The sequence below is a fragment of the Zeus faber genome, assembly GCF_960531495.2.
Source record: "Zeus faber genome assembly, chromosome: 21".
In the NCBI taxonomy this organism is placed as follows: domain Eukaryota; kingdom Metazoa; phylum Chordata; class Actinopteri; order Zeiformes; family Zeidae; genus Zeus; species Zeus faber.
Genome location: NC_137208.1, coordinates 23,188,644 through 23,202,396, shown reverse-complemented (window position 1 = coordinate 23,202,396; position 13,753 = coordinate 23,188,644). Strand labels below are relative to the sequence as shown.

Here is a 13,753-nt window from a genome sequence, read left to right as displayed (position 1 = left end):
AAACGCTATTTCAGATTTGTAAAACATTTATTCTATTTGTGAAAACTAGAAAAAAAGGTGGATTTCACTGTATTTTTTTGCACAGATCAATCAAGCTCTGAGACTGGTCTACTAACGGAACTACACTAACGGAAATAAATCGAAATAAAGTAACAGACAGGAACCATAAGCATCATAACTGAGTGTGTAAACGGGTGAATAAGGGATTATATATTTTTATCATAGGCCAGGCTTAAAATGCAACACCAGGGGGTCCCCGATGTTTCTCTATACACCAAGGGGTCCTTGGGCTGTAAAAAGGTCGAAGTACAAGGTTTAACGAGACCATATCTGGACAACAATCGTAGATATATATATATATAAATATATATATATATCAGATCATATGTGGAGGAAGCCTAAATAGTTGTATAATATACTTACTGTACTTGCTACAACATTGGCCTGTAAATGTACCTTGCACATGTCTAGCATTCAGCAACAGCTATGTCTCCAATGAATAAATGCGAAGACGTAACAAACGGGAAGAGCAAAATAAATAAAGAAACTATATTTTTCTGATTTAACATAATCAGGCAGGATTTACAGGGTATTCTAACCACACTTCAGCCTGTTTTAGCTTCCATTCAGGTAATGAATGGAAAGGAAAGTCTATGTTAGTCCAGGGGACAAAAGGCCTCTATTTCCCAGTGGTTGAAAGTGAATACTTTAGAATCATAAAGGTTTTGCACGTCGAAACCACGATGCTCAAAAGAACCAGTTTTGATTGTCAACAGAAATGGGACTTTGCCCACAATGGACACTTTCGTAGCGGTTATCACACCAGATCATGACCCAATTGGTCATTTCCTGTCATCTTATCTGCATGAGCCCACTTGCCAGGTGACGGGTGACTTTCTCACTCCTTCTCTAAATCTCTTCCTCCTTTCTCTCTTTTTCCTCTATCTTTCCCCTTTGTCTTTCTCTCCTCCAGTCCAGCGAGGTGTGCATGTTCCTGGTGCAGACTCTGGAGGACTCTCTGAGCAGCTGCCATGCTTTGGAGATGGGACCCAGAGGAGTCCACACTGCAGATCAGATACTGTATGCCTTCATACCTAATGCAGACACTAGGTTGTGTTTCTGTTTTAGTGTTTTTGAGTGCGAAAAATCGTTGCACGGAGCTTTTTCTGATGATATGATTAAAGCTGCTCATGCGGTTGGCACATAATATCCATAACCATGGGCCACAGCTGATGTCACTGTCATATTTTTTATGCCTTTCTTCGTCAGTATTGGTCGGCTGATTAAACAAAGCGGCTGACGTCACATGAGCTTTTTCCCAAAAGCAGAATGTATTCACTTCCAATAGGATTCTAGGTATAGGGTTTCCACCTTCAGCCCAGAAAAAAAAAAGATATAATCAGTTTCCCTAGATTCTATGGATGCACAGTGTGGCAGTAGTTACAACTTGTGAGAGAAATACAAAAAAAATTGGGCCCTGCATCGGTCCGGTAAGGGGTGCAACATATATATTCTTCAATACAGGACTATTCTGTATTTTGACCCTTCTAATTTCAAGAATGACAGCTATTGCCAGTAAAGTTACAATTTTATAGAGGTGGTTGTCAACTTGGCAGACTGCAAACCAGGTCTCCCTCACCCTATCTTCCCTAAGCCCTACAGGATTATCCCTCAGTACACTTTTGGGTCCTATGTTCCCTCAACCCCGTTTGCTTTATTGCATTTCACTAGGAATCCCTAGAACAGTGAACATGTGTGAGTGAGTGAATACTGATTACCTGGCTACCCATTGTTGAAATGTCAATATTTAGCTGGTGTCAACTCCTAGATCACAGTAGTGTGGGCCATCCTATCCATGAGTCAATGCAAGAAAGTGACCCCTCCTTGTTGAAACGTGCACATTTGGGTGGTGAGCAGTCGGCGGCAGCAGCATACACAGTGGCCCAGCATTAACCAGGGGTTGCCTGATTACCTCTGTTTGTCTGTAAGCATGATATCTCAAAGGGTTAAGCGAGGATTTGTGCCAAACTTGGTGGGACGAAGAAGTGATTAAGCACACTGATTGCCCAAAAGGGGGGTGTGGCGTTGGCCGCATATAACTAGGAGAATTTCTTAACAGATTCATGTAACGCTGCATAGGTTTGATGACAGGTTTATCGTGGGTCAAGGGACAACTTGTTTTACTTTCTGGCTCCAAGCCTAGTCCGACGACACCCCACAAGGCCCCCTTTGACTTTCCAAAAACACAAGAGGGCGTGGCCAGAAGGTCAAACTTAAGCTGCGCCATTGCACCTTTTTGTCAAAGTTCCACGGTGATCTGTGAGTCCGTTCAGAAGTTATGCGCCTTTTTTTGTTACATGTCGCGCCCCCACCAGTACGACCAGAGAGCTTGTAAGACAGAGAGCTTGGACTATCAATGCTTTGGTGCACTACACTATCATTGCATAACGTGGAAATATATGAGAACAGCTGTAAATTGTTGGATGCCCCAGACTTAACCCTAACACACAGAGTAACAGTGGCTCTAATCTGACTACATTCTTTGATATATCTCTCGCCTTCTCTCCATCTCTCTCTCTCTCTCTAGACTCTGTACCCTCATTGCCCAAACCCTCGCTGTCATGTTCAGAGAGACCGAGCTGGAACCAGCCAGGCTTAGCATGCTGACAGCCAAAAGGTAAACAATCCATCTTTTATTGTGGGCCTCTTTAGAGAGTTTGCCTGCCTGTCTGTCATTCCTGTTTGTGTACTCTATTTGAGTTTTACTATCCTCCTGCCTCTGTCAGTTGGTGTGAGATTCCCCAACAGGCAAGCTGTAGGTAGTCTCATATGTTGGTGCTCCCGTCGCTCAAGCGACAACCCCAAAATCCAGTCGGTATTAGTCATTTTGTCCAGTGGACTACTATGGTCTGGTTGAATCCTGTGGAATGTTTAAGAGTATCCTAAAAACAGAGTAAGGGCGGGGGGCGACCAAGGCAAAAATGTCATCTTTTGTTTGTGAGGACAAACCCCCCCAACCCCCACACCCCATCCCCTCGTCCACAACATTCTTACACCTCCCACAAATACTAATGAAACATTTCTAGGGGAAACACTGACGTAACATCGCCTCACTGCGCATGCCGAGGCACTGTTTCCCACCGGTGGACCAGTATGCAGACCCACGGAATCATTCCATTACAGTCCAAAGGGTCTCATTGTCTTATGTTATGCTGATGGGTTCATTTTGGAGTAGGAGACCATTTCCAGTGCTAATGACGTTAAAAGCAACTTAAAGTTATTTACACGGCTCTATCAAATACTCGAGAAGGTCAATACTAGCAATCAGTGGTCAGTTATTTCTGAATAATGGCCACTGATCTGTTTATAATGGCCATTGCGACGGCCAACCGCTACATGCTCTTGATAACACTAGCTAGTGGCGCCATCTTGTGCTGTCACAGAGACTTCAATGGATGACTTCAACCCAACGTCCCAGCATGTCTTGTTTAACAATTAATCTAAATTCCAAATTTAACATTAATAACAGAAAAAAGGTTAGTCATGTAGGGTGAATAGTCTGCTACGTAGGTGCAGTGTTATTTTGACCGGCTGGCTGGCTATCCCGTAAACACATCACATGTAACTAAACGACATACAGTGTTTTTTATTTTATTTTTTTTCCATCTTCCTGCTTTTCTCCACAGGACTAAGCAATGGAAAAAACAAAACTAGAATTTAAAGTTGTTTATAAAACGTTCAGGTGTTTCTCCACTTCCCCCAGGGGTGCTCTGACAATCAGACTCCTCCTGGCCGTGGTTTGTGACCCGGAGTTCCACGCAGATGCCCAGGGATCCCGGCCCAAGGTGACCGCCCACCTCCACCGACAGTCATTGCCGCGGCACAATTACCTCATTACCTCTTTACATAATTATTGCATTACCCTATTACCTTATTACATCATAATATCATTACATCATTACCTTATTACCTCATTACGTCATTACTTCATTACCTCATTACATCATTACCTTATTACATAATTACCTCATTACACAATTACTGCATTACCTTATTACATCATTACCCCATTACATCATTACCGCATTACATCATTACCTCATTACTGCATTACCTCCTATAGCATTGCCTCATTACACAATTACCTCATTGCCTCATGACATTACCGCATTACCCCATGGCCTCATTACATCATTACCTCATTACACCATTACTGCATTACCTTATTACATTATTACATCATTACACAATTACTGCATTACCTTATTACATCATTACCTCATTACCTCATTACATAGTTGCCTCATTACCTCATCGCCTCATTACATCATTGCCTCATTACATCATTGCCTCATTACATCATTACCTAATTGGAGGTAAGTTAAGGTAAGTTTCATTTACATAATCAACTCATTAGATCACTACCTCATTACATTATTTCCTCATTAAATCATTGCCTCATTACATAATTACCTTATTACCACATTACTTCATTACCTCATTACTGCATTACATCATTACCTCATTACCTAATTTAATCATTACCTCATTTAATTTTACCTTTTTTCTGTGCCAATACCTCTCAGCTCCAGACGTTACTGGTGGAGTATCTGGACGCCGCCTGCTCACTGCTCTTTGAGCTGGTTCTTCTGGGCCAAGAGGTTCGTACCAAAGAATTTAGAGACTTTAATAGAGAGAGAGAGACTATAATAACCACTGATGTTGTCTGGAGATGAACATCGTCACCATTTATACATGTAAGCCAAAGCACTGAACTTTAGTTGAGATATTTGTGCTGCACTTGAGTTTCACTTTAGGAGACTACATATCAGAGTAAATATCTGTTACTCCTTTTGCTACTACTTTTGGTTGAATGACCTTTCATACAGTAAATGTGTTTTTATGTCTTGTGTCCAGGCCAGTAGGTGTTCTTCTCTGGAGAATTTTATGACGGTGGGCTGGATCCTCAGAGTTCTACAGCCTCACCGTCACCTGGTAAGACCGCACACCTCCGTTCAGTTCAGCCGGATTAAAAAGGTCTTAAATATGCTTATTGCGTACGGCTTTGTGTACGCTGCATAGAAACGACAATGGAAGACTTGAATGAATGCAAAAAACGATATTCAAAATCCCAACATCCCATCCTGCATGTCTCATTTCAAAAATAATTTAATATCTAATTTTACATTTATAACAGTAAATAGGTTAGTCATATGTAGTGCAATGGTTTTTTTTCGTAGGGCGAATTGTGAGCTAGGTTGCTGGGGCCTATTTTGCTGAGTAGAAGTTAACTAGCCACACCAGTTTTAAAATGAGTTCAAACCTACTGTATATTGAAATCTATTCATTTATTTAGTAAGTAGCCATGTTCTAAGCACGATCATATGTGGCCAGCGGGTCATTATCGCAAAATAACCCCCTTCAGAGCGATACAAGTCCTGATCACCCAGTTGGGGGTTATTTTGCCAATAATGACCGACTGGCTGCATATCCCTGATATAATACATGAAAATTAAATGAAAACACGATATAAAATGAATACTTGAGAATGGAAACCTCAAGCTCGTCAAGTTGTATTTATGCTAATCTTTAATATTCAAAAAAGACAGACAGTAGATAGAAATATCAGATGATATAGGATAGAAATGTTCATAATCCCTAGTAGGAAATTCAGGTGTTACAGCAGCAAAAACACGGGGGCGTTTTCTCAGTCACTCTCCCAAAATTGGCAAGTGTAAGTTAGTCTAGAGTAAATACAAATTACAGCATTGAGACATTACTAATAAAAAGTGGCGTACAGTAGTAACAATAATTATAAAGTGGCAAAATGTGGATCTGTAGCGTTCTATAACACATCAAACTCAAGTACTTCTCAGATCCAATACATTTGCTGACTTGGACACGTGGCCAAGACTTATATTCCAGTTGTTCCCAATACGCTTCAAGTCACATCCAGTTTCCATTAATTGTTGTATTCGTATTTAAAAGGTATTTAAAGCAAATTGAAACAGCACCTTGAATTATCAGGATTTTGTTCCTTTATTCATCATAATTTATTTATTTAATTTTTCATCAATCCGTCTTTTCTTAATCACATGATTTAATAGACGAGCTCTAATAAAAGTGTTCTTTCTTTCTTTCTTTCTTTCTTTCATTCTTTGTCTCCGCATCTCTCGCTCCTCCTCCGCATAGTTAGCGTTTATCGGCTACCAGGCCCAGCAGGTGGTTTCGGCTCTGACTGACCCCGGACTGTCGGCTCTGAGCCCGGCCCAGTCGGTTCTGCTGTTCCAGCGCTGCGGTGTTCTGGTGGCGGGCCTCCAACACAGCCCTCGCGTGGGACACCACCTGCGCTCGCACTTTGGCGAGGAGTTTAGGTTCGTTCGTGTCTGTTTGTCCCGTTGGATTGGATTTTAAGGATGGGTCTTTTCGAGCTGTTTCCCGGGGTCCTTCACAGACGCCGCATGCGAAAGGCATTTATAATTGAGGCATTCTGGAGGGCAGTGGATAGACAATACCCTGTGAAGCCAGGGAGTAGTAACCAAAGGAGAACTCTAAACAACAAACATGGTTGCACGCGGAACATGGGTGCTTGTGTATGCCCGTAGAGTATTTGAAGGCATGAGTGAGCTTCCCAAACTAAGATATTATAACACAGTGCTTTATTGATCAACTGTCAACGTTGCAGCAGCTCAGTGTGGAACATGAAGTACAGAGTGAGAGGCTAGACACTAAATTCACAATTTATACATCAAAGATATATAAAAATAAGTGATAAACCGCTCAACAACGTCAGATAAAATAATAAATAAAGTAATAATAAACTGCTTACGTATATACAGTGTGATTTCAGTGAAATGCAAAATAGAATTGGATACAAAATAGTATGTAAAAAATGTGCAAAGTAGTATGGAAAAATGTTTAATTATTTTTATTAATAATTATCAATTGGTGTAATTGTTAAAAGTGAACGTGCGGGGGGTACATTTTTCATTTTGTGATTTTTCAACTTTTCATCCTCCCAAAATATGGGAGGGGATTTTCTAAATACTGAAATATGATGGGCCTCATTCATGGGAGTTTTCTGAAGTACTTCTTCATTTGATTTAGTTTTTCCAAAAAAGAGCTGAGGAAGATAACATAACATTCGTAAAGCATGCAGTCTGCATTTTGGGCTTTCCTTCTGGTGCACTCAGAGCTTTTACTTAAGTTAAAATACAAATACACACACAAAAACACTCTTGTAAAAGTGAAAGTGCCATGTTGATGTTTCTACTTAAGTAAACGTAGATAAGTATATATAAGTTGCTCTTAAATGTACTAGTATTAAAAGTAAAGTTACTTGTCATATTCAGTCTATGTACTGTACCTTTTTCTGAAATGAGTGCTCAGCATATCCTGAGCTGTCTTGCTTTTGATGGATATTGTGGTAGATGGGGTGGCTTGAGTACCCACACCTCATGCTCGTTGGTTGGGCTAACGAGCATCAGGTTTAAAAACCCCATTCACACACTCAGCCAGGATGGGAGCCCTGTGTCATGACATGTTCCATCTGCTCCTGGCTAATTCCACCTAGCCTCATCTCTACAATGAACTGGTCTTCACAACCCCCCTGTCGTCTGTGTCTCAGTGCCGGAGGTCTCTGAGCACGCCACTTGGGGTGGCGTGTGGTGGCGAGACTGCCACGGCTATAAATATAAATCCTGATTTAAAGAACATACATGGATATAAATCCATATTTCCAAAATGAACATAAATTCAGATTTAAAAACAAAACGAAAGCAGCGGTCATCAACAGGGAGCCCTAGGGGGTTCCGCTGAGGTACTTTTTGTATGTGTAATTTATTTTTGTGAAAAATTCTAAAAATGTATTTTAAACAATATTATATTGAGTAAACTCCAACTATTAACACAAGAACGAAGCTTTTTTTAGTTTCAGTAATCAGCTGTGTATATAAATAAGTAAATGTTTTAATTTTTTACCTGTGCTGTCAGCATGCTGGGCATAGAACACAGAGTATTTGTATGCCATTGCATCTAGGACAGAGTTAGTCTGCAAGTGGAGTTCAAGTTCTCAACCTGCAATTAATTTCTTTATTAATTTTTAAATCATCACGAACATCTGCAGTAACTCTGTCCTGTGGATGACCTGTAGGATGACAAGAGCACCATTTTTGGTTACAAAGAACCACCACCAACCCCCCTCTTTGGAGAAGGGGGAGAATCACCACGGGTGGGACAATTTAACATAGAACCAACAGCATTTACACAAAAACAAACATTGGACGACAACATGTATTGTTGTATTGTATTGTAGGCCCCGGAAGGCAGCCCTGCCAGGTCGCAGCGCACCTTAAGCCACAAGGCGCAAGCCGTCAGGACTCCTGCCCAACCAGGGGGGGGCCCGCCCAACCAGGGGGGGGCCCACCCGGCCGCTGGCCAACCATGTTCTCACACCGACCCGCCACCCTGGAAAACCCCAGTGCTCAATGTGTGCTGTTGGCAATTGCAGTTAAAATTGCAGTGTGTGGGGGTGTGAGTCCTTCAGGCAAGTCAAACCCGAATCACTCGCACCCCTCCTGCCCCACAGACCCTGGTCTGGTGGAGTGTTGTTGGGAGTAGGATTGGTGTGCAAGTGTAGGTGTTCGAAGCTAATATGAGTGGGATTAAAATTTTGGGATGGATGAGAAGCATTCTGGGGCAGGAGCCTGACAGGCAAGATGGCAGCTGTCCGCCGAATCCCCACCCACAAAGCTCGCACCCCACCGATCCTGCAAGCCCTAGGCCTATTGTGTGGTGTATATACTGAGTAGGAGTTTTGGCACTGGGAGAGAGAGGTGAAACGCGACCAGATCAACGCATAGGTGCAGCAGACCGAGGCGACCATGGGACCCACCCCCAGACCCGACCGCACCCTAGGATGCCCACCTCCCGTACCTGGTGGCACCCAACCTACAGTGATTAGCCACGGGCGCTGAGTGGCCCGCCATGCGCCTCTGCCATGCCGGGCAGCTCTGCGCCCCCATCAGGCCCCAGGTCAGCCCCCGGCCACCGAGCATGCGGACCACAGAATAGATGGCAGATGGATGACTGGCCAACCCCGCCCCCCACGGGATGCAGAAGGACACGCAAGCCCTGCCCATGGGGCGGGCGACCCCAGCGGCGCGCCAACCATGGGGCCAAGAGCTGAACCCTTGACCCACACCCCCGTCCCCCCGCAACCACAACCCAAACCAACACACTAACACCAGCTGCAGGTACTCCCCTGGAGCACCCCCCACCCGTGGAGACAGGACAGCAACTCAGGAAAAGGAGCGGATGCCACCAACCGGGCCCCCCCCGTGGGGCTCCGGGTCCCCACGACCACAGGCCTATGCGCCACAGACGTCCCCAGAGCCGCCTGGGCACCCACCCAGCCGCCGAACCCCGGCAAACCAGGAGGACCGCCACATGCCCCAAAACACCATAACATTGCCCCGACTTAGGAAGACTCAAGTATTAAATGATGGAGTTATGTCAGTGATAAAAGTAGCCCATAATTCATTAAATGAATCAACCTTGTTTTCGGATATTGCCAATAGTATTTCCATTGAGATGTATTCTATTAATAACTGCAACCATTGGGATGTGGTGAGATTATCTCTGTTTTTCCAGTTGAGTAATATTATTTTCTTGGAAATAGTTAAAGCGATCAGAATTGGTTGGGGGTGTTTAGGTGGTGGGTCAACTGAAGAGAGGTCACCGAGGAAACATACAGGGAGACTGGAATGCTGTGACCCAGAAGGGTTTATAGCTTCTTGGTGATGTTGGTCCATGGCATGAAAGTAGTCTTCTCTGGTATTAAGGGAACAGTGAGAGCAAATGTCTTTGTTCACAAAACCCATTTTCAACATTTTTTGTTCCTTGATATGAGCTCTGTGCAGAATCTTATATTGGATGAGTTGCATTTTTGGAGTTGAAGGTCATAGAAAAGGTGTTGTTGCAAATAAGGTTCCAGGTTCCAGGTTGATATCAGTAGGAACAGCAAGGTCTCTTTCCCATTCCATTGTAGGTAAAGATAAAGTGTCATCTGTTTTGAATAAAAGTTTGTATATTCTGGAAAAGGGATTTTTTAAATAATGGTTGTAGGATGTTGTTTGTCAATTTGATTTCAACTTTTAGAGTCTGCTGTAGTTGAAGGAATTGAAGGAAGCCTTGGCCACCGATATACCATTGGGTTAAGGTTGGGAAGGATATAAGCGAATTGTTTTCAAAAATTTGTTCCAGGTGAGTAATTCCTTGTCTTTTCCAAGACCTGAAGATTATTGGTCTGTTTTTAACCAGAAAATCTGGGTTGTGCCAGTTTGGCGTGAATTTGTTTGGAGATAGTGTGACCACTGAATTTGAGGAATCTCCACCAGGCTAACAGAGTTGTGATGAATGGGTTTTTAAAGCAATTATGTTTCCTTATTGATTCAGTAAGGAATTGGAGATCAGATAATGATAACTCCTGACATTCTGTTTGTTCAATGTCTCGCCATCCATGGCCCAATTGTTGCTCTGGTTGTAACCATTTAATTATAAATTCAAGATGGTTTGCTAGATAGTAGTTTCTTAAGTTTGGGGCTGCTAGGCCTCCACAGTCTTGGTTTTTCTGTAGTGTTGCTAGTTTAATTCTCGGTAGACTTGCAGTAGACAGAAGCTGGAGTTCATCCTTGTGAGATGACTTAGGATTTTGCCACGTTTAGCAGGTGAGCCCAAGCCTCTCACATTCCAACTAACAAATTTAATAGGTGTCATTGAAGTTAGTGAGGGGGTGATGGCACAGTGCATCCAAGGCAATAGCTATGCTACCGTGCCCTTGCTTTCCCATAGTTAAGTCTGGGTTTTCCTCCTTTACATTCCTTTTTACTGTCCTAGTATTGTAGGAAGTTTGAAGGGATACGTACTGTATCTCCACAAACAAATGACAAATAGACAAAGATTACCATAGAACATTGCAGAGCTAGACATACATATTGTGAGATTTGGAATAGAGTGAGAGTGATGGGAGAAGTAGGAGGGGAGGGATTAGGGAGGGGAAATAATCAGAGAAGTAGGGAGGGGGGATTAGGAAGGTGAGATGATGAGAGAGAGCAATATTTTAAATCCTGACATAGATAGCATGCTAATTTCTACATCTCGCAGTATTTAATTTCCAGAATGACCAGAATACAGACATAATGATCAGAATAACCAGATTAACCAGGGTGTGGTGGAAGAGTCTTAGAATAACAGACCGTCCATGTATAGTTTTATCAACAACCAGCGATACATGTTTATACTTCTTCCGGTTCTCCTTCAGGATGGGATACAGCACCTCCGGTGCAGCACCTCCGTCCTTCAGTCGTTAATCTCCCGGGGGAATTCATCATTCATACCCAGCGTGGTTCCTTTCAGCTCCCGTCCTTTGCTTTTAACCAGCTCCTTGTGCTTGAAGTGTTCAAACTTGGCAATGATGGAGTGTGGATCTGTTTCACAGAGCCCATGGGGAGTTTCAGGGCGGTATGGAGGAAGTCTTCTAACATACCACTCGGTGTTGTTCTCTGGGATTCCAGAAAAGATGAGGTTGTCCCACATATTTTGGATTGTATATCCAGGATAGTCTCTTTTATTATTTTATTTTATTTTCTTAGAACCTCCGTTGTGAGACGCTTTGTGGAGGATTTTAGATCCGCTTTGTCTTTTTGCATCTTGCTGACCGTGCGGTGCAGTAAATCAAGGCTGGCTTTGATCTCGGTAATGTCTCGGAGAAGTGGACCAAGCATGTCCAGCTTTTTGTCAATTTCATCCAAGACACTTACCTCTACAGCACTCAGGATTAGATTGTCTGCGTCCATTGCTGATTCTGTCTTCTTTCTTTTCGCTGGATTATTGCGGTCCTGATCGTCTTCCATGACGTTCTTCTTTTAAAAAAAAAAACAATATAATCCTCAAGGTCCTCCACTTTGGTTTCGTGCAGTGTTCTTTTGATATATACATGTTGGATCTGTACTCACCTTTGTCTTCTCGTGAGATCACAGTATGCTCCCGTCGACAATGAGATGAGGTTGATAAATAAGATTATAACGCAATGTGGGGTGGGGATGGTGTGGTTTGAGCAGCCATACCTGTCCTGGGTCTAGGTAATTGGGCCCAGGATCAGTGTGGCTGTATACCCGTTGCTTGATAGAGTAATCAACGAGCAACAGGTAAAACCCCCATCCCCATACACACACACACACAGAGGCGCCCTTGTCATGAAATGTTGTACATCTGCTCCAGGGGTTGTTCTACCTTGCCCGCTCGCTACACTAAACTGGTTTTCAATCCCATCAACTGTGTCTCTGTGCTGGAGGGCCCTGAAAACGCTCTCGGATGGCGTTTCAGAAACAAACAAAATAGTATAAAAAAGATCTAGGGGTACAGATACTTAAAAAATATACTTTAGCAGTTTGTTTCTTTCCACCGCTACCAGGTGATGAATGCCAATTGCTCCTAAACTAGATGAGGGGGCCTAGACATGGTGAATAACACTGATAGGCACCCTACTGGTATACAGAATTAATTTTCCCTCTTTTCTACTCACCCCTCAGTCCTTTAATGAAACTTATACATTCCCTCATTTTCTCGCAGGTACTTTGTGAAGCCATCGTGTGCGGCGGAGAGGCTGCCCGCATGTTACCCGATCAGCCAGCCAGCTCAGCGACTGTTCCACCAATTACTGGCCCTCATCCTGCAGAGGTGACCTTGTGGGTCCTATCCGAAAGCAGTTGAATATCTACTCTCCTATTTGTCTCGTGGAGATGGAACAGAAGGGATCTATTTCCTGTCTTGTGCTCAAGGCCTTGTTCTAATCTGCACTGTTCTGGGATACAGCAACAAACCCTTTGTGGAATTTTGAATTCCTTCAGTGCCGTTTTCCATCTCACTTTACAGTGGGAATTTCAGACTTGTCACTTGCCAGACATAACGTCAGGTGATTGCTACAAATGATTGCTGACTGCTTATTCCTAGTTTCCGTACTTGCAATGCACTTTTTGGGTCGATGGATAGATTTAAAATATATGCAGATGCATAGAAAACGTATGTACGTTTTTTTGCCTTCATCTTTAATATATTAGACAATATAGGGGTGTGAATATTGTTATGGACAAGTCTTCCATTAAAGAATGTACTTATTTTACCCCTTTCATATGAAAGATTCTGTTACTTGTGTTCAATGATGATGTTTATTCAAAATCCAACAAGTTTTGCTTTGTTATTTACTTCTGATTGCATTGAAATAATAAGTAATAATAATAAATATAGCTGCAGGCAGCAATACACAGGGTCTAGTTTAGTCATGTTTGTTACATTACAGTTTCACAGTTTTCTTTACTGTGTTCATTGAAACAGAGCAATATTTTCTGAGTTTACCTTGGACGCCGCATTGCCTCACCCAGCCGGTCGTTTCCCGGTTGCTCGTCTTGCGGAGCAACCACTATGCGGTCTAAACAACGCAACCCTCCTGTCTTTAAAACAACCGTCTATGTTTGCCTGTAAACCAGAACTTGTCATTGTTATCACTCATCGTGTTGGCTGTGGAAATAGAGCTGCATTCTCAGTGAAGGACAGGTGACCGTGACGTGCCATGTCGGGTAATAATGATCTTGTGACGGACAGGTGACAATTTGATGCCGCGTGGGGCAACAACATTGTGCAGGGCAACTACATCACAGAGTGATGTAATGATGCGGTAATGACTTTCTGTGATTAT

The 13,753-nt window shown here is 42.9% G+C and overlaps 1 protein-coding gene across 1 annotated transcript in view; it reads left to right on the top strand.

Moving 5' to 3' along the window:
• Window positions 1-13,180, top strand: part of cUnh12orf56 (chromosome Un C12orf56 homolog) — a gene marked incomplete at its 5' end in the record, with an annotated part of 31,471 nt that extends 18,291 nt beyond the window's left edge. The window contains 7 exons of the mRNA XM_080022672.1: window positions 974-1,080; window positions 2,588-2,677; window positions 3,764-3,845; window positions 4,587-4,661; window positions 4,918-4,995; window positions 6,193-6,374; window positions 12,631-13,180. Of these exons, the coding sequence (XP_079878798.1) occupies window positions 974-1,080; window positions 2,588-2,677; window positions 3,764-3,845; window positions 4,587-4,661; window positions 4,918-4,995; window positions 6,193-6,374; window positions 12,631-12,742 (726 nt within the window). The 3' untranslated portion in view covers window positions 12,743-13,180. The remainder of the gene's footprint in view (window positions 1-973; window positions 1,081-2,587; window positions 2,678-3,763; window positions 3,846-4,586; window positions 4,662-4,917; window positions 4,996-6,192; window positions 6,375-12,630) is intronic.
• Window positions 13,181-13,753: the final 573 nt, after the last annotated feature.